Source organism: Pezoporus wallicus, unplaced genomic scaffold (assembly GCF_028554395.1).
Source record: "Pezoporus wallicus isolate ANWC-B61680 ecotype Strahan unplaced genomic scaffold, APGP_CSIRO_Pwel_v1 contig_5767, whole genome shotgun sequence".
Classification (NCBI taxonomy): domain Eukaryota; kingdom Metazoa; phylum Chordata; class Aves; order Psittaciformes; family Psittacidae; genus Pezoporus; species Pezoporus wallicus.
The window spans coordinates 6,267,578-6,292,028 of NW_026640599.1; the positions used below are offsets into that span (position 1 = coordinate 6,267,578).

Consider the following 24,451-nt stretch of genomic DNA (forward strand, 5'->3'; position numbering starts at 1 on the left):
TTAGAACTACAGTATATCTGTAGCTTAATTTTTGTATACTATTATTGTAGTATACAAATATAATAAAAGTATATTTTTGTATACTGTTATTTGCATACTATTAATACTGCTTAAACAAATAAGGTTATTTAGTTTATTCACTCAGTAAATTCATTTAAGCAGTATTAAACACATGCTTTGTAACCAGATATTACATAAAATTTTATAAAACATATAGAATACAATGATTCTTAATATATTCATTACAGTTTCTATAGTTGATCTTGCAATGCTTATTTATAGTAGTAATACAATGGAGAAGAAAACAATTCTAAAAGAACTTCTTTTAAAGAAATCACAACAGAAGAAAAAATATCACTAATTAATTACAAGAAAAGTTTGTTTGTTCAGACGAAAGCAAACCTTTCTTACTATGAATATGACAAAGGGATAAGAAACATTTTTTTACATAAACGTCTAAGATTTTCTAGTGTCACCTTACTCCTCTGTTTTTCTTCTGTGAAACTTAATTAGACATTATGTGTTGTAACAACAAGTGTACTTTGTTCTGAGTAGAATTATAGGGTATCAGATCCTAGTTTCAGTTCAGGAAAACACTTAGCTGCAGGCTTGAGAGTGTCTTCATTCAAAACAAATCTTACAGTGATTACCATTGAGCATCTGTTTGTGTCCTTCCAAAGAGAACGTAAGCAAGTAATTAACACTGGCATATGCTTATGTTGCCTTGAGTAGGATGTTTCCTTTTTCAGGCTTCCCTCTGAACTGATGTAAATAATGGGATTCAGAAGTTAGTTACATGTATAAAGAATAATTAATTCAGAATCCCGTCCGTCAGCTGCACAAAGCAAATGGCTGTCCCTTTTTTCCTAAGGAGTGACTGTATATCGTGAAAGAGTGGCTTTTTACTCAGGAGATCTCCCATGAGGAATGCAAGTGTATGCCCCAGGCAGCTTATCTTGAAGTTTTTGCTCCTTTAAACACATTTGGACTCCTCCTATGAGATACATCCCACTGCAAAACTGCAGGGAAGCTCAGTGAGAATAAGCTGCGTTACCTTAACAAAATTATGGATGCTGCTGCTAGGCTTCTGGTTTGCAATTAAAGTGTTTTCCTCCTAATTTCTCCTTCTTCTTTTCCTCCTAGCCCCTCCTTCTGCCCTGTACTCCTGCAGCTGCAGCAGATGCTTTCACAGATGTGTGGCTGTGTTCTGCAATTCTTGTAACTGACTTAAAAAGGAATTTGAATAACATTATATTAGGGTACAAGGGAGGTTTTTTACTACCTTTATTTTAAAATTTAACAAAGACAAAGCTGTGGCTTATACAGCTTGAAAAATGAAATTGAGTGAAATCATCAAAGTAGAACACTTTATACTGTGTTAATATTAGTTTACAGTCTGCTGTGTTTTTTCTCTCTTAGAAAAAAAAAAGAAGCAAAAAAGGGATCAATTGAGAAAACACAATGTGTTGAAACAATGAATCTTGAGGAAGCACCACCTCCTGCAAGACAATATCCTTTTCAGGTTAGCCATGAAATCTGTTTGATTTACATTTCATGTGCAAGATGACAGTCATCCTAAACAGTTGCACTTAGTGTTCCTGTCCTGCGTGGAGATACCTGACATTGCTGAGTGCTAGTGATACTTAATGGTTGGACTTGATGATTCAAAACGTCTTTTCCAACCTAACTGATTCCATGGTGTCCGGTGTCCTGGGTTCAGCAGAAGCAGTCATTTTTCTCCTTCTTAGTAGCTGGTGCAGTGCTGTGGTTTTGACTTTCAGCCTGGGAACAGTGCTGATAACACCGATGGTTTTAGTTGTTGCTCAGTAATGTTTAGTCTGAATAAGGACTTTCCAAGTCTCATGCTCTGCAGGGAGGAGGGGGAGCCAGGAGGAAGCAGGGACAGGACACCTGACCCAGACTGGCCAAAGAGGTATTCCATACCACAGCACATCATGCCCACTATATAAACTGGGGGCAGTTACCGGGAAGGGCTTAGATCACTGCTCGGTCAGGCTGGGTATCGGTCGGCAGGTGGTGAGCAGTTGTATTCTCTTCCCTTGTTATTTCCCTTATCGTTATTATTATTGGTGATAGCAGCAGTGGTTTGTGTTATACCTTAGTTACTGGACTGTTCTTATCTCAACCCGTGAGAGTTACATTCTTTCGATTCTCCTCCCCATCCCTCCAGGAGCAGGGGGAGTAAGTGGGGGGAGTGAGCGAACTGCTATGTGGTACTGAATTACTGGATGGGCTTAAACCACGACGCATGGTTCTGACATTGTCAGCAAATAGAAAAGCAATCCCTATTACTGAAGTTGTGACTTTGATGTAATATTTTTAATTGACTGTGATAGAATTTAGATCAAGTCTTGGTTCTATTGAGTTCAGGTCTATCAAATATTTGCCTTAATATTATCTGAAATATATAGATCACTATACTATGTGATTATCACTTTTTTGAGGCAGAATTAAGCACTTAAAAATTCTTATTTTGATTTTCACTGCCTCTTTCCACTTCTGTTTTGGCCTTAATACCAAGTGCAAGATTTTACTTCTGACTGCTCCATTATCATTCAGATGTGCCACAGTCACGAAAACCAAGCCTATGCCCTGTATCAGAAGATGGAGCTGCACAAAGCATTACACATTCAAGAATTAAATGTGATGAGAAAACCATAACTTCAAATTTGCTGCCTTTCATCTGTTTCAGTTGCCCAGTTCAGGTTCCTCCTAAAGACTCCATGAATCTCAGTTCTACAGTCAGTGAAACTAGAGTGCCACTGACAAACAGTACAAGTGCCATGTTTGGGAGAGGGAATGCCAGTTTATGAGTATTTGTGTTTCAGCCTTTTAAAGCTTGTTTATTTGAAACTGTGGAGCACTGGGAGATCCACTAATTTCAATCATGGTTGAACCTTGGTCTTACATATTTACAGTCACAATCAAAAAAATATGAACACAAAATTAGAAGTTAAATCTAAAAATGTAGGTGTGAGCAGTTAGGTACCTGATTTAGATCCGTGAGACTTCTTCTAACAGACATTCATTTTTGAAAATTTAAATGAATTATACAGGCTTATCTACTATTACTACAGGTTTCATCATTATGGAACACTAAATAATGTAAAGAGTGGTCGGTTGATTTATATCAGTAATGTTAATAGCTTAATCTAGCTTCAAAATCACTTGTTTCAAAAGCAAATAAAGAGGCCATGAAACCCCCATCAATTACAAGGACAAGGCAATACCTCATTACCGGTCATGGATGATTTAGCCAAGATAAGAATGATAAAGAGAGTTTTTTTATATTGAATGCTTCGTTTATGTCTGAGATAAAAAAGCATGCAGGATAATGTGCTGTATCTACTCTAAATTTGTTCCTAAATAAGTTCCTAAGGTTGTCAACAGAGATGTGCAGAGCACAGGGAGACTGTCTATGTAGAGATGACTCCAGATAGCCTCAGTATTGTAACCACTGGGTAGTTGAAAGCAGTTTTTATCATTGCTTCATAGACTAAAAATGTCAATGAAACAATTTCAAAGAACCAGAATAAAAATAAAGCATACATGTGTTTCCTTCTGAATGCAATCAAATCAATCACAAAGTGAGTTTTCAGTTCTTGGAGAAATAAAAAGGGGGGGATCAGCAAAACTGCAGAGGGCTGAATTTGTCCTATTTAGAAGCCTGGTTGATAGTTCCTTGGGAAGCAGTCCCGAAGTGCAAAGAACTCTAGGAAAGCTGGAAATTCTTTAAGAAATAAATCTTAAAGGTGTAGGAATAGGCTGTCCCTATATGCCAAAAGATGAGCCAGTGGAAAGAAGACCAGCCTGGCAGAATAGAGAGATGGAAATCAGGAAAAAAAAAGGGGAGTTTATGATGTTTGGAAGAAGGAAAGGGCCACTCAGGAGGACTACAATGATGTCGTGAGGTTATACAGGAAGAAAATTAGAAGGGGCAAAGCCCAATAGAACTTAATCTGGCTACTGACATAAAGGACAAAAAAAAAAAAGTTTCTATAAATACATTAGGAACAAAAGGAGGCTAAGGAGAATCTCTATGCTTTATTGGATGTGAGGGGAAACATAATGACAAAGGATGAGCAAACGGCTGAGGTACTTAATGCCTACTTTGTGAGGTGTATGTTGATCTATTGTCCCAAGTAACAAGCAACAGGATGAGAGGAGGTGGCCTCAAGTTGCACCAGATGAGGTTTTGATTTGCTATTAGGAAAAAGTTCTTCACCTTCAAAGGGTTGTTGAGCATTGGAACAGGCTGTCCAGGGAAATGGTTGAGTCACCATCCCTGGAGGTATTTAAAGGATATGCAGGCATGGTTCTTAGGGACACGGTTTAGTGCTGGATTTGGCAGTGCTAGGTTAGAGAACAGACTCAATGATCTTAAAGGTCTTTTCTAACCGAAGTGATTCTATTATTCCAACTAAGCTAACAGAACTGGGAAAAATACACAGCTAAATACAACAACAAATTTCTCTGAATTCACATTTTACCATAGATTAAAACAATGATTGATGAGTTTATTAAGGATATTGAGATGGTGCTTGAATTAAGAGAATGTTAAAAACACAGAGCTAGAGCATGTCAGAATATCAGGCAGATGAAATGTCAACTGTCATGACGCTGTTGCTACCACTATATAGATCTGGAAGTGAGAGAGCCCCAGGAGATGAAAACCCACTTAAATTTGTGGGGTTTATTTTAATTCTCCCTCTCTTCTAGATGTGACTCTGCGTTGTACAACTGGGTCTCTAAAACCACTGCCTCCAGTCCTTCAAATGCTGGTAGGTGAAAACATTTGATTATCTGGCTGGAGGGAAAGACCCAGGTGGTAGGAAGGGTGTGGGATGGAATGGAGAATTGAAACAGCACTCACTGGAAGTTGGTGTAAACTTCTAATCTGCAGTGCAGCTTCAGAATCTTTGTGTCCAGCAGTTTGTCAGACATAAAGACTCATCTCCCTCCTCCATGTGGCAAACTGGGAAAGTATCGGCCACATTAGATTTAATATGCTGGTGGCAGTACTGGCTACAGCCCTTGTATTGTATATATCTTTTACTTTATATACCTATTTTCAGTGGGACCAGGGAATGACATCAAACTTAGCTCTCTAGTTTGTAGGTGGTCCCATTCCTACAGATGCCAAAAACTTCCCTCCACCACACTCCCCAGTGAAAATGGTGCTCACAGTACTTCGAGAAAATATTGTGACTGAAGACGTCAACAAATATACCTGCTTTGTGGGGGTGAGAAATGGTGGACGAACTACATTTATCTCAGGCAAGTCCCAAACTGTGCTCCTCTGCGGCTGGGTCAGGAGTACAGATGCCTTTTTAATCCAACTTTACAGAGGCAGCCTCTAAGTTAAGAAATTGCAAAGTTCATCTGAGCTTTTAATCTGCTCTTGCCTTTATCTTGACTTTGTATCGGACAAAAGCCCAAGAGTGTGGTGTCCCACCAGCACTCACTGGGCCTTACTGTCCATCTGAGAAAGGCAGGCTTTCACAGACCCAAAGAGACAAACATAACACTAAGATGCCAAAAGGTAATACTTGGGCTTCATTCATCTTGAGTCCCCTAGCACAGCAGTTGCTTGATGAAAAAGGTCAGCAGTTAGAAGGGTTAAAAAAAGTAAACTGGAATATCTGCTTCTATGCTTATTTCCTCATCTATCTTCTCCTGTAAAATACAAGAACAATAGTGATATCTTTGACCTTAATTTTACTGCCCAGCTAAATTACTGATGTTTGTAGGTGGGAAGGAGGTAACAATGACAAGAGAAGAGACCAAAGTGGCTTCAGTTATAATGTTTTTATCTCTTAAAGAAATGTCTAACAGTATGGTTGGACTGTGTATTCACACACTGTTACACAGCCTCCTCCAAATTAAACCACTTTGGGTCTCAAATAATGAGATTTTAAAATCTGTATTTCCTGCTTTATTTTGTCTTCTGTTTTGTATCTTTAGATCTGGGTCTATATCTTAGCTTTTTCTGAAAGCTAGGGCTTTAAGAAACACATAGATTATCAAGAGACAGAAGATAAAACCATAAAAGCTGTAAAATGGAGTTTTACAAAAAATAATAATAAAGCCTTGTAAAGAAGCTATGAACAAAGAAGCTTTTGACATTTTTTCTGATAATGAGATTTTAAAGTAATAGCATTATGAACAGGCAGCAGCTTAACTTGTTTTGAATACTGAGGTCTGTTTTGCCTGACTTCCGTCAGGAGATGCTTTGCCTATCTGGAGAGATCACCAGTCATGCAAATCTGCTTCTGAACATACTGCCTTCTGCTAGGCTTTTATGATTTATTTTTATTATCTGCTTGAGTTCAGAGATGATATTTTGAAAAGGAAATTTAAAAAGCAGGAACATGACAGTTTTCAGATGGGTACTTCTAAATCAGGTTTAGTAAATGTAGGTATAATAACTACCACATTTGGTTAGAAAAATGTGATTTCATTTTCCCAAGCAGTACAATATAATCAGGTTAAGAAGGCTAATACTGACTTCTTATGGTAAGAAAGTCTATATTTAGTCACAGAGCTACTTCTATAAGATCTCAGCACATTTTCATTTTGCCCTTTCATCTACTCAGTTAGGTCACCAGAGGTACTACTGTTATCCCTAACCTTCCTTCTGCCTACTTTTCAGTTCATGTTCCTCACCTATCCAGCCTTGAAAGTTTTGCTCCTTGCTTTCTTCCCAGCTGATCAGAGGCATCACTTCTGTGTGTGGGTAAAACTGACTAGAGGCACTGCTTTTTGCATGAGGCATTACTTTTGTATGCTTACACCCTGCATCCTTGATGCCTCTGTCCCTTTCACCAGTTCAGTTATACCTCAAAGTCTCCCACAGTGGAGCTGGTTCCTAAAGAGCGATGGCATTACAAAGAATAGTGGGCACAAAGGTCCCTCCACAGGAACCCATAGGCACATCTCCTGTGCTTTGGTAACAGCTTCTTGCCTGAGAAACACCTTCACCTCTGTTGATGCCTGGCATCCACTGTCTTTGCAATAGGAAATGGTTCATGGTGGACAGACCAATAGTGCAGTAGATCAGATAGAAGTTCATTGAGTGCACACAAACATCTTCTTATATTATATATTGGACAGGTTTTATGGAAGCTGAGGTGCTCCAGGACATGCTTCCAGTTTTATGGCAGGGGTGCAGTTCTGCAGAAAGTAACCATTGCCTATATGGACATCACAGCCGAATCACAGACTGTCACCTGCATCTCTTTCTAGGTAAGAGTGTCACAGTCATCAATATGAAAACCACAATAATATCACTGCCAGCATAAAGGAAATAATAAGGTTCACCAAGTTACTGTTAGGAAATGCTCTGGACCTTTCTGCTAGTGCTGGAAATGGAAAGCTGCATATAGGGACACAAGTGAGGACATTCATCTCTATCAGGTTACAGATGAAGTCTATCCAGAATACTGTAACAGACTATTGCAAACAGACATGTTCAGAAGGACACAAATGTCATGGGCTCATCTTTGGCTGTTTCTTTTCCCTGTCCCTGGTTGGACAAAGCAAAACTAATTTCTTTGATAATAATTCTTTCTACCATTTACTTTGGTCAGTGCTTTGAAATTTCTTCTGTTCACACAAAAAGATGAAAGCTCCATCAAAGAGTGACACTCTGGTCATTCCACAAGTGAAACACAGGAAATTAAGAAAGAACAATTTAATCTCAGAAAATTACTAAGGCCAAATGCAGGAGGGGCACATCAGCTCATAAAAGCATGTATTGAGTATCAGCTTTCTCTAACATCATTAGATGCTTTAAAGAGAAAACAGTTCAATCTTTGCATTATAATTTTCTCCATCTTTCTGAAAACTGCAGGAAACACTAGTTCTGTCATTATTCTACAAAACAAATAGCCAATATAAAACCTGAATGATGCCTAACACATACCCTCAAGCTATAAGCATCTTTCCACCAAAGTCAGATATGACAAAAAAGGAACCACTCTTATTGGGTTCAAGTAGTAGTAGCTGATGAGTAACAGATCTTCTTCTGTTCAGATGAAGATGACTCTGCTGTGAGTGATATCTTTTAAAGAATGAGTATCTCCACTGGAGCTTAGTGGGATCAGATGAGGCTTTGTGTGTTTGCAGGAAGAGATCATGTGTGTCTTCTGGCTCAGTGAACTCAATCAGGCATTCACTTGGCTCTTTGGTTTCTCCTTGTTTAAACAAAATAAATAAATAAATGTCAGTGAAGAGAAAACAAGCAAACATACAATGCTATGTTCACTTGGACTTGATTTAAAGAAATCACAGCCTGATTCAAGACACTTGGCGTTCTTCCCTGGTGTTTCATTGCAGTGGTTTTCAATAATAAATAGGTGTCATTTGGAACTTTTTCTCCTAAATCTTTCTTATTTTCCCTCATCCTTTGCTGTCAGTGTAGTTATCTCTGCTCTTAAAGAATTGTGATGCCTGGATTTTCTCAGTTATGTCATTTCCCAAATTTCTAAATGCATTTCATTGCCTTAATTTTACATGCTCTTTTGCCTATGGTTTGGGTGATGTCCCATAACTTTAATGCTAGGCTTCTCCTTCAAGTAATTTGTGTAGGCCTCTTCAACAATCAGTGATGAGTGATAGACATTTCTGTAGGATGACATATTCCACATGAAGTTAATTGCTTCTGTTGTCATTATCACAGAACTTGGTTCTGTTCTCACCTATCTCACACGTATGGACAATATTTGGGACGTGCGTCTGCATGGATAAGGAAAGAGCTGCTTGTCTGTGGCCATCTTTTTAGCTTTAATTAATTTGACTAGTATCATTCTACATGTTGAATATATAAGTGATCCTGTACATGACATGTTATTACTGTACCCTATGCTACATCCCTTTATAATTTTATTTCCTCTGTCTTCAGAAGTGGAAGCATAGAAGAGTGTCTCAAGTGCCATCACCACAAAAGTCAGTCCTGAATATGGCTGTGGCCCAGTGCAACTATGAACTCAAAGAAAATTCAGCTATCCACCTTGTCAGAAGCAATAAATGCTATATATTGCAAGAGGAAGATTCTGACTCATGGAATGCAAAGGATTTGGAAAGGCAAGTGTACCCTGCAGAATACTTTTGTTTCATGACCATGGTCTTCCCCATACCTCATCTTCACAGACAACACTGCAGGCAGTCCTAGTACCTTTCAGGATCTATGTTAGAATTACCTTAGTAGTTTTAAATGTTGCTTTAGAAGCCTCATTGTCATCTGTACAACTCCATTTTCATTACCATCCTTGGCTGCCAGGTTGAGTAAGATTTACAACAGTCACTGCCTAGTACACTAGCAAAGGTGGTCTTAATTTTGACATGTGCCTGAAGAAGGGCTTATGTACACAGAAACTGTAATTTTTTTCCCAATTATTTAGTTTAAATGAATAAAAAGATAAAATCTCAGAGATGTTGCCTCTGTCGTACACACAAACCATCTAGACCAACTCCATTACTATTGCAGTAGGGGAGACCAGTGAGAACTGCTGAGGCATGAATTACTTATGACTCCAGTCTCTCCCCAGTGTTGGCAATACTTATTCATGAAGAAAGGGCACCCAATACCACACAGAGTTTAATTATTCTCTTTGAGGTTCACAAAATGAGGAATCCCCTTTAGCAACAGAAAAAAAAAAAAAAAGAAAAGGTATTTTTCATTAATATCCAGCTGAGGCAGAAAAGAGTGTCTCTTCCCAAGTTATTAAATAAGAAACAGCTTTAGGAGTACACTGGAGGCAAAGGCAAGGCAACAAACAGAAGCTGCCTGGAAGAGATAAGATTCCTTGTCTGTCTCACGTTGGATGCTAGCTGAGTTTGATTTTATATAATTGATAGAAATGTGGAAGGGAAGAATTTTTGAGCTAAGGGATGCCCAAACTAGTTTGGAACAGAATAAAATTACTTAATCCACTCACAATTCATTTATTTGAGTTTACAACTGCAGGAAAATCAGCAACCTTAATTTAAGCTAAAGTGTCTGCATTTTATATCTCACAAGCTTAGCATACTGTTCTGGATGAAGAAAGCAGCACACAATGCCAGCAACTCAGAGATGTTGTAAGCTGAGATACACTCTTAGGTGTATTCACTGGACTGCTTATGGCTATGTAAAAGCATATAATAAAGGGAGCTCTTCTTATAAATCCTGAATAGAGGGCTCTAAGATCAATGGAGGAGCAGGGAAAGGTCAAAAGAAAGGGAGGACATTTACAGTTTTTTCTTTGGCTTGAGAAACTTGAGAGTTTTGCATTACTGATTCTGTAAGGACAAATCACACATACATCATTAGAAAACCTTTAAATTCTGCTTGAAAAGAAAAGATATAGTTTTGTTGAATGTAATAGGAACGAACATCAGAAGTTACCTGTTTCACCTGTTTTCATGCATTTTCAGTTTTCTTTTCACTTCACTGAAATCTGTGCTAAAGAAACTCTTTCTATGTCTATCTACATTCAAAGGTACTATTTATTCCCCCTACTTATTTTCCTCTTGGGCACAGCATATAGCCCACCCCTTACTACTACAGATGCCTGCTGCGCCTCATAACTTAGGTCTATCATGCCGTGCTGCCAGATGCTTTTAAGTGCTAGCTCAGCTGTCCATCTTCACTTAGCTTAGCTTCTCAATTGCATCTGTCATTGTGTCAGGAAGAGTGCTGAGCCTACCTATTGACTTTCTGCAGTCGACCTTGGATGCTCTGCTGGCACCCATTAATCACTGGCATCCTTCATCGCAGCAGCTGAGATGACATGTAATGATATTGTTGAACAGCTGCTCCCATCATTCCATATGATGAAACCAATCACAGGGGAAGAAGCCATTTCAGTGGCTAGTGAAAAGACTATTTCATTGAAAGGTAACTTTCTAAAACAAATTACTTCTCTATTTTGCTATATGGTAAGTAAAAGCAGAAATGTTTTCACCATAATCATTTCAGCCAGTGGCATTCTAAAAATTGACTTTCTGATTTACTTTCTGAATCCCTTTATTTATTTTAAATGACCAAATTTAAGATGCTAACTGTGAACTTTTTTTTATTTTTTTGTGGAAATGAAGGTTTTGTACTGAGCACTTACTTGAGAAAGACATCTCTGAGTGCTGATGAGCCAAGATGAATAAATATGCAGCCTTAATGTTTTCCTTAATGTTTAATGCTTAAATGTTTTAAATGTTTTCCTCCCCCCTCCGGTAAAGACAAGGCAATATTTTTGGAATACTTTTCTTTTTAAATAACACTGAGTTTCCTGAAATGTATAGAATCAGATACAATTTGTGCTCCTGACTCATGCAAAAAAAAAACTTCAGTTGAAAATACTGATTTCATTTAAATCAATACAGTTTTGCCATTGACTTCAGCGATGCTGGCATTTCAATCTTTTTACTCATGGAAGTGCTAGCAAGGCACTAAATCAGCCTTGCTAGCACTTCCATGCCTTTGTATGTATGTGAGTAGTCCAGTACAGGATAAAGGGAGTCCAGGTCTGTCAGGGTGATACATCAGATTCCTCTTTCCCTTTTTAGTAACATGACATGATGTTGTAAGCATTAAAGGTACGCCATAAATGTATGACAGATTATCTTACCATAAACCATACTGCACAAGATTCAGAGGTTTCCTTAAAAAAACCCTACTTTTACAGTATCCTGTAAAAGGCAAGCATAAATCAGTATTATTTTTGCATAAGAGGTTATTTTAGGCATCTCTTTTTCTGCCACTGTTTTCAGCCATACTAAACACTTTTTGGAAAGTCTAGCGCTTTATATGTCTGCCATGCAAATTTTGAAAAGGTAGATGCACTCTTCATAAGGTCACTAAAGTGATGTGTAGTTTCATAGCCTGTTACAGTATGCAGAGAGAGTATTTGGCTTTCTGACACATTGCACAGTGGAGAGGAAAGTCTGTGTGTTTATCAAGTCCCCCAAAAAATCCAAACAACTAAACATGTCTCAACTTTTCAAAATATTCGCTTTAGACCATGGCATAGCCATTCAAAAAACATACATAGTATGGCTTTTAACCATAGTTATTTTTCGTAACTGATTTTTCATAATTTCAGCATGTTGTTTTGGTTTTGCAGGGAAAACACCAGGGTCAGTGAACAAGCATTGGCAGAAACAGAGTATCATTAAGCATGAGTGAGTATATAGAATATGTCTTCATAAGAATCCAAAGGATTCTTTGGGCAGAGATTGCCTTTCCACTTTTAGTGTCTGCTATACATAGAACAATGGTATCCTACATATGGCTGTCATAAAAATTATCATAATTGCAGATATTGTTATCAGCAACGTAACAGCCAGCAGACTTTCAAAGGCATGAATGTATTTGCTTTCAGACAAAGTCATTAGACGCATCAGTCTTGTATGCTAAAGGGCTGCTTCATGAAAGTGAACTGCTATTTAAAAAGTTTCATTGAAGCTTCCAGAACTGATCTGACATAGCATGTTTGGCTTGTTTCCTCCATTTGGGATCTCTCAGTTTACTGAAATATTATGATAACTAGAAGGTTCAAGATTAGAAAAGAATCATGCACAGCCCAGCTTTTAGAGAGACAGCTATGTCATGGTCAGCAGGAGACAGAGTAAATTACTTCTGGTAGGGATCCTAGCAGAACTTTAGGGCAGCAGAGTCCTCCTCTAACAAGCTACTGTAAGTCAGAGTCACAGAGTGAGTCCAGATATTTCAGGGTGAGCAGAGCCATTGGAATAGAGGAAGCAGATGGGAACTAGCAATTTCTCTTTAATATCCTAAAGCCACATATGCAGGACAAGTCCCAGGTCTACCCTCTGGCTTTTAAAAGCAGTTTTGAAAATACAATGACTGGCATTTTTATGTGCCTGCTGTGCCTTTTTCAGAAATCAGCTTGTGAATAATAAGCCCAATATTCCTCTTTGAAGTCAGTATGCTGGTAATATCTCCTGTGCCCAGTATGAGCAGCTGCTCCATCAGAAGGACCTACATATCCTTTATTCTTTATATATGAACAACCATGGAAATGTTTGTTGAACAACAATGAACTTTGAACAACATTGAACAACAGCGAACAACAGCAGCTCCAGCCAGTGACAATCATGGCAGTCAGATGAAGTTCCCAACGACTGGAAAAAGGGAAATATAACCCCCATTTTCAAGAAGGGGAAAATGGATGACCTGGGGAACTGTAGACCAGTCAGTCCCACCTCTGTGCCTGGCAAAATCTTGGAGCAGATTCTTCTGGAAGGCATGCCAAGGCACGTTTAAAACAATGAGGTGGTTTGTGACAGCCAGCAGAAATCAGACCAAGGGAGATGTAACAGTCTTCCTGGTAACATGTACTAGATTGTTATTTGGGCAGCTGGAATGTGGCAGTTCATTCAGTAACCAACTGATCTATTAGCATATGGGCTGGAGGGCACTTTCCAAGGCTTTGATATGTGCTACACTTTGGGGAGTTGGACTAGATGACTTTTGAAGGTCCCTTCCAACCCGAACTGTTCTATGATTCTATGCTTTTCTGAAGTAAAAAGGGAACATTCAAACATTACCATGTGCATAAAACTCCTGAGAACAAGTATTACCTCACTAAAAATTACTGTTTGAATCAATTCCCAAGGTTATACACTACCATCAGCACAACTCAGATGGTAATCCCATATGCTCTTTCTACTTAAGTTGCTTTGTCTTATGGTATTTCTCAGCATTATGTTGACTCTCTTCCAATATTGAATACTCTAAATATTGAAACACATTTTAGGAAAGTTTGGGTGGAACTTGATCTAACATCTTCGCAATCAATATAGCTGCTTTCCTTTGATGTACTGAAGAATTGCACAGCTGCAGGCAGAGGCGACCCCACAGCAGCAGGCGGAGGTGCCCCCACTGCTGAGTGGACGCAGCTGGCAGAGCTGCTTCATCCAGCTGTGTCCAGCCAACACCGCCCAGCCCCATTCTCACCACTGCTGCTGCTCCTGCTCCACTGCCGGGTGGTACCAGCTGTTCCGAGCAGTGTGGAAGCACTCCCCGGGCTGGCAGCAGAGGGAAGAACTGGCTTGGGTCTCACACAGCTCTTTCTATGCCCCTTCCCCATGCACAGACCACCTGAAGGAGTCACCCAGCTGCCCTCCATCAAGCTGGTGCTCAAGGAGCTGAGTGGCCGCAATTCTGTAAGTGTCCCTCCTGCCACTGCTCTGCCCCAGGGGCTGCCCCACCCCAGCATCAGCTGCATGGCTCCTCATCTTCTGCTCTTTTCCCATTGCCTAGGATTCAACACTGCATGCCAGCAGCCTGGAGAAGCTGCTCCAGCACCAGGCTCAGGTCAGGCTCACAGCCTCTCACACACAGCCAGGGCCTGACGCAGCTCACCAGGGGCCTGGTCTGCTGCAGGGCTGCTTGGTGAGCGCAGCACATTTCTTGCAGGCTGGTGCCAAGCAGGAGCCACCTCCAGAAATTGAGGTGGATGTCTGGGAGCACTCTCCCGATGCTTCTCCTCCACGGCTCTTTGCTTTGTTTCCCTTGGCAGCAGTGGGATCCGTAGGAGCAGGAGGAGGCTGACCAAGACATTTGTGTGGCCAGGGACCTCAGCTGCAGTAGAGGCACTGGGGCCGCCAGGCTTTGCTGGTGCAGAGGCTCTCTTTGGCTGGCACCTGCCAGCTCTCTGCAGACAGGAGAGCATACTGCCCCAGCCCTTCCAGGTAAGCCAGCACGGCCAGGGGGTCCCCATCCCACCCCACCTCATCCCATCCCATCGCATCTCATCCCATCCCGCTGGCTCCTCCAGAGAAGGGCTGTCCCCAGCACCTACCTCAGTGCCTGTCTCCAGCCCAGCAACTCTCCTCTGTGCCCGCAGGACCTGCTGGTTCTGCTGAAAAAGCATGGACCATCCACAGAGGGGATCTTCTGGTGGGCAGCCAGCGAGCATGCCTCCCGTGAGATCAGGGAGGCCCTCAACAGCGGGGTTGAGGTCCACCTTGAGAACTAGCCTGTGATGCTGCTGGCTGTCAGCTTCAAGGTGAGCCCTGCTGACCTGGAGCCCAGCAGCCCCCAGCTCTCTTGGTGCTGATGGGCACCTGCAGGAGCACAAGCAGAAACCCAGTCACCTGCTCATGAACCAGAGGGCCTGGGGATGCTGCAGGTGCTCCTGGGGGCAGTGGCCAAAGCCTCACATGGAGCCCTTGGCATTGCAGGATCTCCTCCGCAAGATCCCCTTCAAACTCCTTGATGTCCAGCTATACGAGGAGTGGATGAGTGCCCTTCAGAAGACCAGCAGGCAGGAGAGGCTGGCAGCACTGAAAGAGTAAGTGTGGCAGCAGCCTGCCTGCTCCGCAGGGACTGGCACAGGCCAGGACTCGCCTGCAAAGCAGTGGCCTGCCTGAAATAGCCATGGTTTATGCAAGCCACCTCTACTGATGTGGGGTTTGGATCTGGGGAGAAAGGGTGACAGAAAATCTTTTCTCTGTGGGAATCACTTTCTGCAGACATTGGAGCTTGCTCCAGCAAGGGCCTCTTTCAGAAGGGCAGGGAGGGAGGGAGGTGGCTGCATCTCAGGGAAGGCAGTCCCTCCACTATAAACCAGGTGGTGGCCTTGGGTGAGATCAGCCTGGGAGACCTGTGTTGTCAACACCAACTTCATTAAGGTTGTGCTTCTGTTCCCTCTGGGTGGCCAGCAAGTTATCTGAGGCCAACATGCTCCTGCTTCAGCACTTGCTGTCCCTGCTCCATAACATCACCAGGAACCTGGCCATGAGCAAGTTGACAGCTAGGAACCTGGCCATCTGCCTGGGTCTAAACCTCATCAGCCCCCACCATGAGCTCCCCCCGGATGTCCTGGTAGGAGACAGGGAAGGTACACTGTGTTCACCTCTCAGCTACAGCCTCCCCAGCTGACCTTAGCCTTGTTGCTCAGAGGGCCCTGGCTGCCTCCTCCCATCAGCAGCTGGGAAGAGCAGCCACACAGCTGCACCTTCCTGCACAGAAGTGTGGATCAGGCTGGAAAAGGCTGTTTGAGCCCTTATCAGCCTCCTTGGTGAAACCAGAGCTCTGCTGTGTGCAGGTGACGCAGCTTGTGCAGCTCTTTATTGAACACCAGGAAGAACTCCTTGGGGAGGAGGTGGCTGGGCCGGCTAGTGAGGGGGATGAGGAGCCACCAGCACCTCAGACGGCACCAGAAACAGCAGAGGTAAGTGAAGTGCACAAACAGCATAACAAAAAACTCCCCCCTCAGAAGGTGGGGCTGCTGCTGCAGGGACAAGCACGGTCATCCACCAGCCTGCAGCTCTGCCAAAGCGCAAAGCAAGGCTGATGCAGGTTGGCCATCCCTCTTTGTGCTGTGGTCCCACCACAGCTGGCTCACCTGAGCTGAGCAAACCCACCCAAGGGATGTGCCTTTCAGAGCTAGGGCAGCAATTGAGCAGGGAGGTCGTTGCCCCCTACTAACTTACACATTGCCATTGCAGGTGCCTCCCATTGCTCCCAAAAGCAAACACCTGAAGAGCTCTTCTGGGGAGAGAAAGTAAAACTACCTTGCTTTCCTGGGTTCAAGGTAATCATGACTTCACCTGTCTAACTATGCTATTGAACAGAAAGGTTGCCTGGGTCTTCATGGGGCACCAGGAAGCGAAGAGCAACCTGTGAAGAGGGGAGCAACTGACAACTGGTCATTAGGAAGAGAAGGCTGGCAACCGAGCTGCCAGAGATGGGCAACTGAGTAAATCCAAACAGGGGAAGGAGAACAAGGCACCCGGGTATATAGCAGATCCTGTTTTCAACCTTTCAAAGCTCTAAGTGTAGGAAACATCCCTGAAGTGAACAGGATGAGTCCTAGACAGGGGGCATGTACATGCCCTTGGGGGAACATGGATATCAGGTGCCTCTCCCCTGTATCCCCTTTTACAGCATACTTCAAAAAAAACCAGGAGTCAAGTTCCGCCTGTTCTTGCCCTCATGGCTTCATCAGCACTTTCTGAGTCTGCCCTTGCAGGTGCCCATTTCCTTGTGCTGCTTGGATTCCCTGGATGAGCTCTGCCTCCTGGGCTTGCAGTTCCACCCTGCTGCCCCAGCACCACCCAGGCGGCAGCAAGGACAGCGCCACCCTGTCCTTCTGCTCTGTCTGGAAAGTTCCACCAGCTCGCTTCAGAGTCAGAGCAGTGCCCTCAGACCCATTCCAGACCTTGCAGGGGGCCTTGTTGGCTCACTTGTCAGCTCTGCCAGCAAATGCCACCCTCTGACCCATCTCCCTGAGTGGGGAGCTGGCCTCTGAACTCCATCTCACACATGGCCTTGAAGATCATTTGAGTGGGACAGAGGGCACAACACTTATGCTGGGACACTTGTTTATTACTGTGTTTGTTAATATGTTTATTACTGTGTTCATTACTATGCTTATTGTTATGTTTATTACTATGTTTGTTACTATTATATATTACTGGTTTTTATTACTGTGTTTATTACTCCTTTGTTTCTGAAATAAATTTGAGGATATACTTTATCATATATTTAGGATATATTTTTAGAAACATGTCAGAGGATATAGGATATATTTAGAGAGTAGTTTAGGAAACATGTTATAGGATAGTATTTATTTCATATTGTTTACACACTTCTAGGGTTATAGAATAGTTAGGGTTAGAATAGGGTAGTTAGGGTTGGAAAGGACTTCTAGGAATTTCATATTATGTCACAAGACTACTCTTAGAATGATTTTTCAGCTATATTATTAAAAAAGCAGAAAGAATTACAAAAGTCATATCTCTATCTTGCCATCTGCATCCTGTAGAATGCAAAATGGAAAAAAAAGTATACTTTGATTGTCTATGTATTAGGAAAGAAATGACAGAAAGATATTTATGAAAGCAGAAGAAGAATGGTAAGTTATCACATATCAGACTTGACACTTCTGAGTGGGTGTTAAGAAAGTGTATAATGCCAGCATAGCTACACTGCCTTTTGGTACGGGAACAAACCACTACACCTTGAAAAGGTTCAAAAAATTCATTCTAAGCAGAGAGATGCTGAACAAAAAAAAAAACAGAAAACACACAAACAAAACACCTGACAAACAAAAAAAAAACCAAACAAAACCCAAAAAACAACTAAAAAACCCTGAAAAATCCCACAAAAAAGAAACCAAATAAAAAAAAACCCTAAATTATTTTTTGAAAATAATAATAATAAAAAAAATCCTTAGATCCCTCTGCACTCAAAAGTGAGAAACATCAGCTCTCAAGATCTCAGTGGGATCTGCCATAGATGTCCAGTGTATATAGTGATACTTTATAAACAGAAGGCTATCTAAATGCCATTGGGAAATTACAGCAGGCATTCCATCCATCTTCAAACAAAGCTGTCTTAAATCTGAGTACCAACAAAGCGATTTGTTTGTAATAGGGCTGAGTGACAACTGCTACAGCATGGCATGGGACAGAGGAAAAACTGACTTGAAACCTGCATCCATGGTTCAGGCTCTTCTGCTCTTTTTAGAGGAAGGTTTAGGGTGTGTTTTTCACATTTAGATGTAATTTCCACTGAAGTTTCAGAATGGACTGAAAACCACAAAGTTGGCAATATCATGATAGTCTTGCAAATACTTTGCAACAAAGGAAGCCTGAAAATATTAGAAAATCTAATTTCCAAAATTCTTGATTTAATACAATATTATTGGTACTCCTCAAACAGCTCAAACTCTCAACATTTCAGATCAACAAAAGGCAATGATTATTTTCTTCAGCCTGAAGTTCTGCAATTTATCTGATTTCCCAAAGACATGAAACTCACTATAGTGCTCTATGACCATCTGTGTATATATGTCACACATGTGTGCGTATGTATTTTCCATTCTCACCATAATAATTTCAAATATTTTACCCAATTTTAACTCTATTTCATAAGGTTCTACATTTTTACAAGTGTTGAAGAAGTAAGTCATTATAGACATAGGTAGGGAGTTCCTATTCCTGCCCCAGAAGAGAGAAAGGCTTTTATGCAAGCGCTGACGCTGCAGACAATTCACATAGGAGGTGAGCCTGAAGGTGTGAATTCATAACAAATGAAGTATCATCTACTCTGCTGATGGAAAATCTACCAGGTTTTGGAACTGCCAGAAAACCAATAGATTAGTTCTCTGAGAAACCAGTCTTGGCTATAAGGTATCTTGAGACCATTTTGTCTTTCCTGGACAGAGTTATCTTTACCATCCAGACCACCCTGAATGTTAACTGGGTTTAGCTTCCTTTTTGAACCTCTAAGATGTCCTTTGACATAGAAAAAAATCCCATTAGTGATGCTGAAGGGCTCAGTTCTTCCTTTCCCACCCCAGGACGTCTTTTTTTTTAGTTCGACTCCCAGATGACCTTCTCCCACCTGTCCTGAATCCTATAAATATTTTTCTAAAGCCTGCTGGGTTTCTGCACCACTCCACAACCCAGTTCAGCAATACACAGTAACCTTAAGCTGCTGCCCTGAAATCAATACTCACGTGCCTAAGTGCTTCGCTGTAAAGGGGACTGGATAGCCATAAGGCCATTGCCTTGTCACTCCATGTAGAGTGATTACTCTGCTATGCAGTAGAACTCTGTAAATGTAATCTGTTCAGCACAGCAAATAAATACCTCTATTGGAACATTCACGTAGGGCTTATTTGTGACATGTGTGAATGTTATTTATTAGAAAATTTAAACATTATTGTAGCCAATTAGAAAAGCACTTTTTATTACTTGCAGCCTTTGCTGCTGCCAGTGCCTCATGTCTTCCCTCTTAACACCACTGTTATATACTGGCTCACTTAAAAGGCACAGGGAGCATGCCCAGCTCTGCAAAGGTTCTGTAATCTGAACTCCAGGTGTGATGGTAGTCTGATTTCAGCTATGCTGCTTGTGCTAAAACTCAAGCAGACATGAACACAACTATTTGCAGGATTCAAATCTCCACTTGGACATTTGAGCCATTGATCACTCTTTGGGTGCAAACATCCAGGCAATTCCTTATCAAGTTAGTGTCCTGGGTTCAGCAGTAGCAGTCATTTTTCTCCTTCTTGGTAGCTGGTGTAGCGTAGTGTTTTGACAGCCAAGTTTGGTTCTTGCATTGTAGGTATGTTCTGGATGACTAGTATATAAGTTCACTAGGAACCAAGTTTCCAGTAAAGTGGTCAGCACCAGAAGTTTTTCATTACACCAAATTTAGCAGCAAGTCAGACGTATGGACCTTTGGTATGTATGGAATTTGACTTATAAATATACATGCATATATGCCACTATGTTTGGATTTCCTCAGCTTACTAAGCAGAAATGATAGACATTTACACACTTAAGGAATGTAAAAAACATTTACAGATTATGTTCTTGTTTAATAGTTTTATGCATCCAAGCCCCATACTCTTCAGATTTTTCTAACTATACTGTTTTTCTTCTAGGCACATTAAAACTGCCTAATCCCCATTTACCATTTATGTGTTTTAATATGGTAAACTAAACTGTTGGCAGTGGAGATCAAACAGTATCTTTGGTGTATCTAGACAACAAATCAATGCTGCTCGACTCAAAGCTTTTCTGTTAGTCACAGAGGTCAGAGTGGACTGCGTGCATGAGCCAGCTGTGGAAGAGAGTGGGTGAGCTAGGACTGTGTATCTCAGCAAAAATAAAATACGTTTGCAGATCACTTTCTATCCAGGAATTTCAAACATCTGAACTTCTACTTCAGTGCTTTTCAAGCTATGATTTACAAATCCCTGGAGCCTGTTCCCTGTTTCTAAAAGTCTGCAAAAGGTATCAAAGGGAGCCTTTTGTGAATGTGCTTAAATTCTGCTTACATCCTCCTAAAGCAGGAATTTTTTTTTGCAGCTGTCAAGTTGATGAAAGATTGGCAATCCACTTTTCTTGACATTGAACAATGGTGAATAAAGCAGATGAAACTATTTCCAAATAATGGGCTTCTTCTTATCTTTAACTTCAGCTAGTCTCCCAGTATTAACAGCCACAAGAGAAACAGCTCATTCATGCCCTTTACAGGTTATTTATAATATATCTGATTAAATCAGAAGTTGGATTTTCTGGTGATACTTTTTCTTTTTTCTCTTATAAAAGAAATCCTGGCTCCAGGCTACGTTGTTGTTAACTTCAAAATTGGCATTAATTTCAGTGAGAAACATTAATTTTCTCTGGAAGCTCTTTCCGCGTTTAAAAACTATCTGTTGATGCAGTGGAAGCAAGGGGAGAGCAGGATACATCAGTTCTTGTTTGGTTGGTTTTAACTAATGAGTCTTTAAAGGGCTAAAGAACTGATGTATTCATATCCCAAAAGCAGATGTCAGAGAACAAATAACCTTGTTGTTTAAATTTTCTCATCACAGAAAGCTGGCATTCAGATACCATTTTATTCTGATCCCACTGTACAATGCTCCACTCTTCAGAATAATTGCTGATAGTGCACCTGGGTCTTGAATAAGCCAGGGAGAGTTTAGGTGCAAGGTCGGGCTGGGAAGCAGCCTGGGGAGTGATTGTTTATAGACTGGAATTTACAGTAACTGAAAACAGTCACTGGGAATGATGTAGTTGCTGTTTGGCTTTATGGCTCAGATCTGTATCTGCATGCTATGTATTACCATGCTTCGGTGAATAAAGAAGAGCTAGTTGTGAAAGCAGTGTGTGTGTGCATGTGCATGTTTAGCCTCTTTCTTTACAGATGCTGCAATCATTGCTGACAGTATTGCATATCACCGTGAAATAAATATTTCACTTTTTTTTCACTTTAGGGTTGGCATGATTATCACATATGTTCAGTTACAACAAAAATTGTTTCTTGTAAAAGCTATCATTATGAATTAATGATTATGATGTTATCCAGTGTTTCTATTGCTTCAGTATAATCCTGTTTTTACAGGTATGTGTAGCTGACACTATAATGTATTTGGCTATCTTTCTGTTATGTCCCACAGAAAAAAAAAAATCAGTAGCAATCTTTCCTATTATTCTATAAAAACATAGATACCTATAGATGTCATTTTGGGTTTTTTCCCCTCTTTCTGTGTGCATTCACATACATAAAGGGATGTTTGAATGGATTTTGTAAAAAGCTCAGTCCATGGATAGCTATATCTTGGGATTTCTCCATCATTGACTACTTTATCCATCATTGACTACATTAGATATATTTTATAACTGTCTTTATCATTTAACTTTACCTTATTCTGCAGTAGAAGTTGTTTTATATTTATGTACAGAATCGCATTTGTCAGTCATATCTGTACTTTTCTTTGGACTGTATTCTCTGTGGAGTCTGACCAGTCATATGTTGCATGTGTGTCTTGTTCTGGGAAAAAGGACTAATCTTCTATGTCTTGACTTTCATTTTTTGTCCTCCATTGCCATGAAAATTTTTGCAGGTATCTTAATGTGGGAGATGTCACTTTGGGAAAGCACCCCTACAAGGTTTATGATAACATGAAGGTGATTGAGAAAGTTTTTCAGGGATACAGACTTTATAGACCGCAACTGGTTCCAGACATCATCTACCAGATAATGTACAACTGCTGGCATGAGGTATGTAAATCTCCACATACAAACTGGAGAAAACAAAATAATAAAGGTCACTAGGAACCCCTCTTGATAGCTGAACTAATGTTCATAGTGGAAAATATCCCTTATAAAAGCCATTGATTGTACATTCTATATATCAGTCTAATTCAGGACATTGTTAGTACAGGAAACAGGCCATGAAGGAAGATTGGCTCCCTTTTATCAGAACCATGTATTTAGCAAATAACAATAAGTGCACTTCAACATCAACATGATACACAGAATGAGATTCTTCTCATCTAATTTAATAGTTTAAAATTTGGGTGCTGAGCTAGCTAACTGCCTTAATTCCTTCCATGGTTACAGGACCATTACTGTTACCTGTCCATGGTCATTTATCTTTTCTATCTCAGCCACCACAGAATAAAATACCTGCTTTCTTATACAGCGATCTTAAACAGCAAATGTAGATGAAATGTCTGCCTCTTTAGACAGCTTAAGTTCTGTGAAGCAGCCCCACCCTTAGAATGAGAAGGATGTGCTACCCTATCAGTGAGTCTTCTAGGAGTTGTAAGTCAGATGCTGACCATGCTCATTTTATTTTGACACCTGCATCTTCTCTACCAAGACTTATCCTGATTTATTGTTCCTCTTCATTGAAATTTTATACAGCTGTCTGTGGACCATGACTTGTGTCTCAGCAGCAACAAAGAACTGTTTGGCACATTAGTAGTGATACCATGAAATGAGAGTGATGTTTGGTGTTTTTGTAATATAATTGTCAGAAAAATAAGAAAAATAGCTTACATTTGAGGAAATGTTAATGCAAAGAAAGAAGTTTAAACTATCACAGCGTAAGACATATATAAAAAGTAATTTAATTTTTCTTATCTCATAGTCATCACTGTCTCTGCAAATTTCTGCATGCTAAAATCAGGAAAAACTAATGCAAATTCCAGTTCCTGAATGATTTCAAAATTAAATAACCTTATCCATCATCTTTGCTTCATTTAGCTACCAGAAAAGCACCTTGCCTTTTATCAGCTCTTGTCTTTTTTTGAGGCACTAAGAGAAGACAACAGATCTTGAAAAAGAAGACTCTGCATACTGGTTCCATATCACCTGTCTTCTATATGAGAGCTAAGTCTGAAATCTGCCTGACATTAGCTATCCCTATTATTCTGTATGTTAGCGTTCTTCTCATTTAATCAGCATTCTGGGGAAAGAAGCATATGGAGAAAGCTTTTGTAACACTCTGTAGGTGACAGAATTTGCAAGGATACTGAGGTAGAATATAATTCATTTTGTTAACATTGTCTCAAAAGACTTTTCAGACACTGAGATATATATTCCATTTGTGTACACTCCTTCAGTGCATCAAGCAGTTATTATTTGGCCTTAACTGCAAATGTAAACAAGGAAATATATGCTTGTTAGGTTTTTTTCTTATCATAACTCACCTGAATGTGTTTTTTCTCTGTAATCACCTGAAACTGATGCCTGAAGTAGGTCAAATTTAGAACTGCTGTGAGTGACAGAAACACAGGTTATAGTCTTGCTTTCAATTACTAAGAAATTACTACTGGTAAAATATTATATGTTTGCTTACAAGCACTATTGACTTAAGTTTCAGTCCTCAAGGTGTACATTTGATTTCAAATTATTCTAAGCTACATATCTAAGATATCTGCAACTTAGCAGATGAGGTATTTACTAGAGCGTTATTGCTTCCTGCTGCAGGTAAAAATAGAGAAAAAAAAAGTTTTATGCAGAATTCCTTAGTCATTGCAATAGCAAATGGTAAATTTGCTGATCTCTATAAAACCTGAAGAAAATTAAAAATGCTATCAATATAATTACTTTGCCAAATACTTTACTACTGAGGAGGTGAAATTTGGCTCCTGACTTTAACACTTAAATAAGA

At 40.4% G+C, this 24,451-nt stretch overlaps 1 protein-coding gene across 1 annotated transcript; it reads left to right on the top strand.

The window, feature by feature from the left end:
* Positions 1–292: 292 nt before the first annotated feature.
* Positions 293–23,893, top strand: BMX (BMX non-receptor tyrosine kinase). The gene is given in 13 exon segments (XM_057419437.1): positions 293–350; positions 353–454; positions 4,741–4,802; positions 8,927–9,105; positions 13,545–13,618; positions 13,621–13,668; positions 15,250–15,317; positions 16,074–16,199; positions 17,842–17,885; positions 20,105–20,223; positions 22,395–22,412; positions 22,415–22,551; positions 23,542–23,893. Coding segments are annotated over 13 exon segments (1,110 nt in total). The 3' UTR covers positions 23,617–23,893.
* The last annotated feature ends 558 nt before the right edge of the window (positions 23,894–24,451 follow it).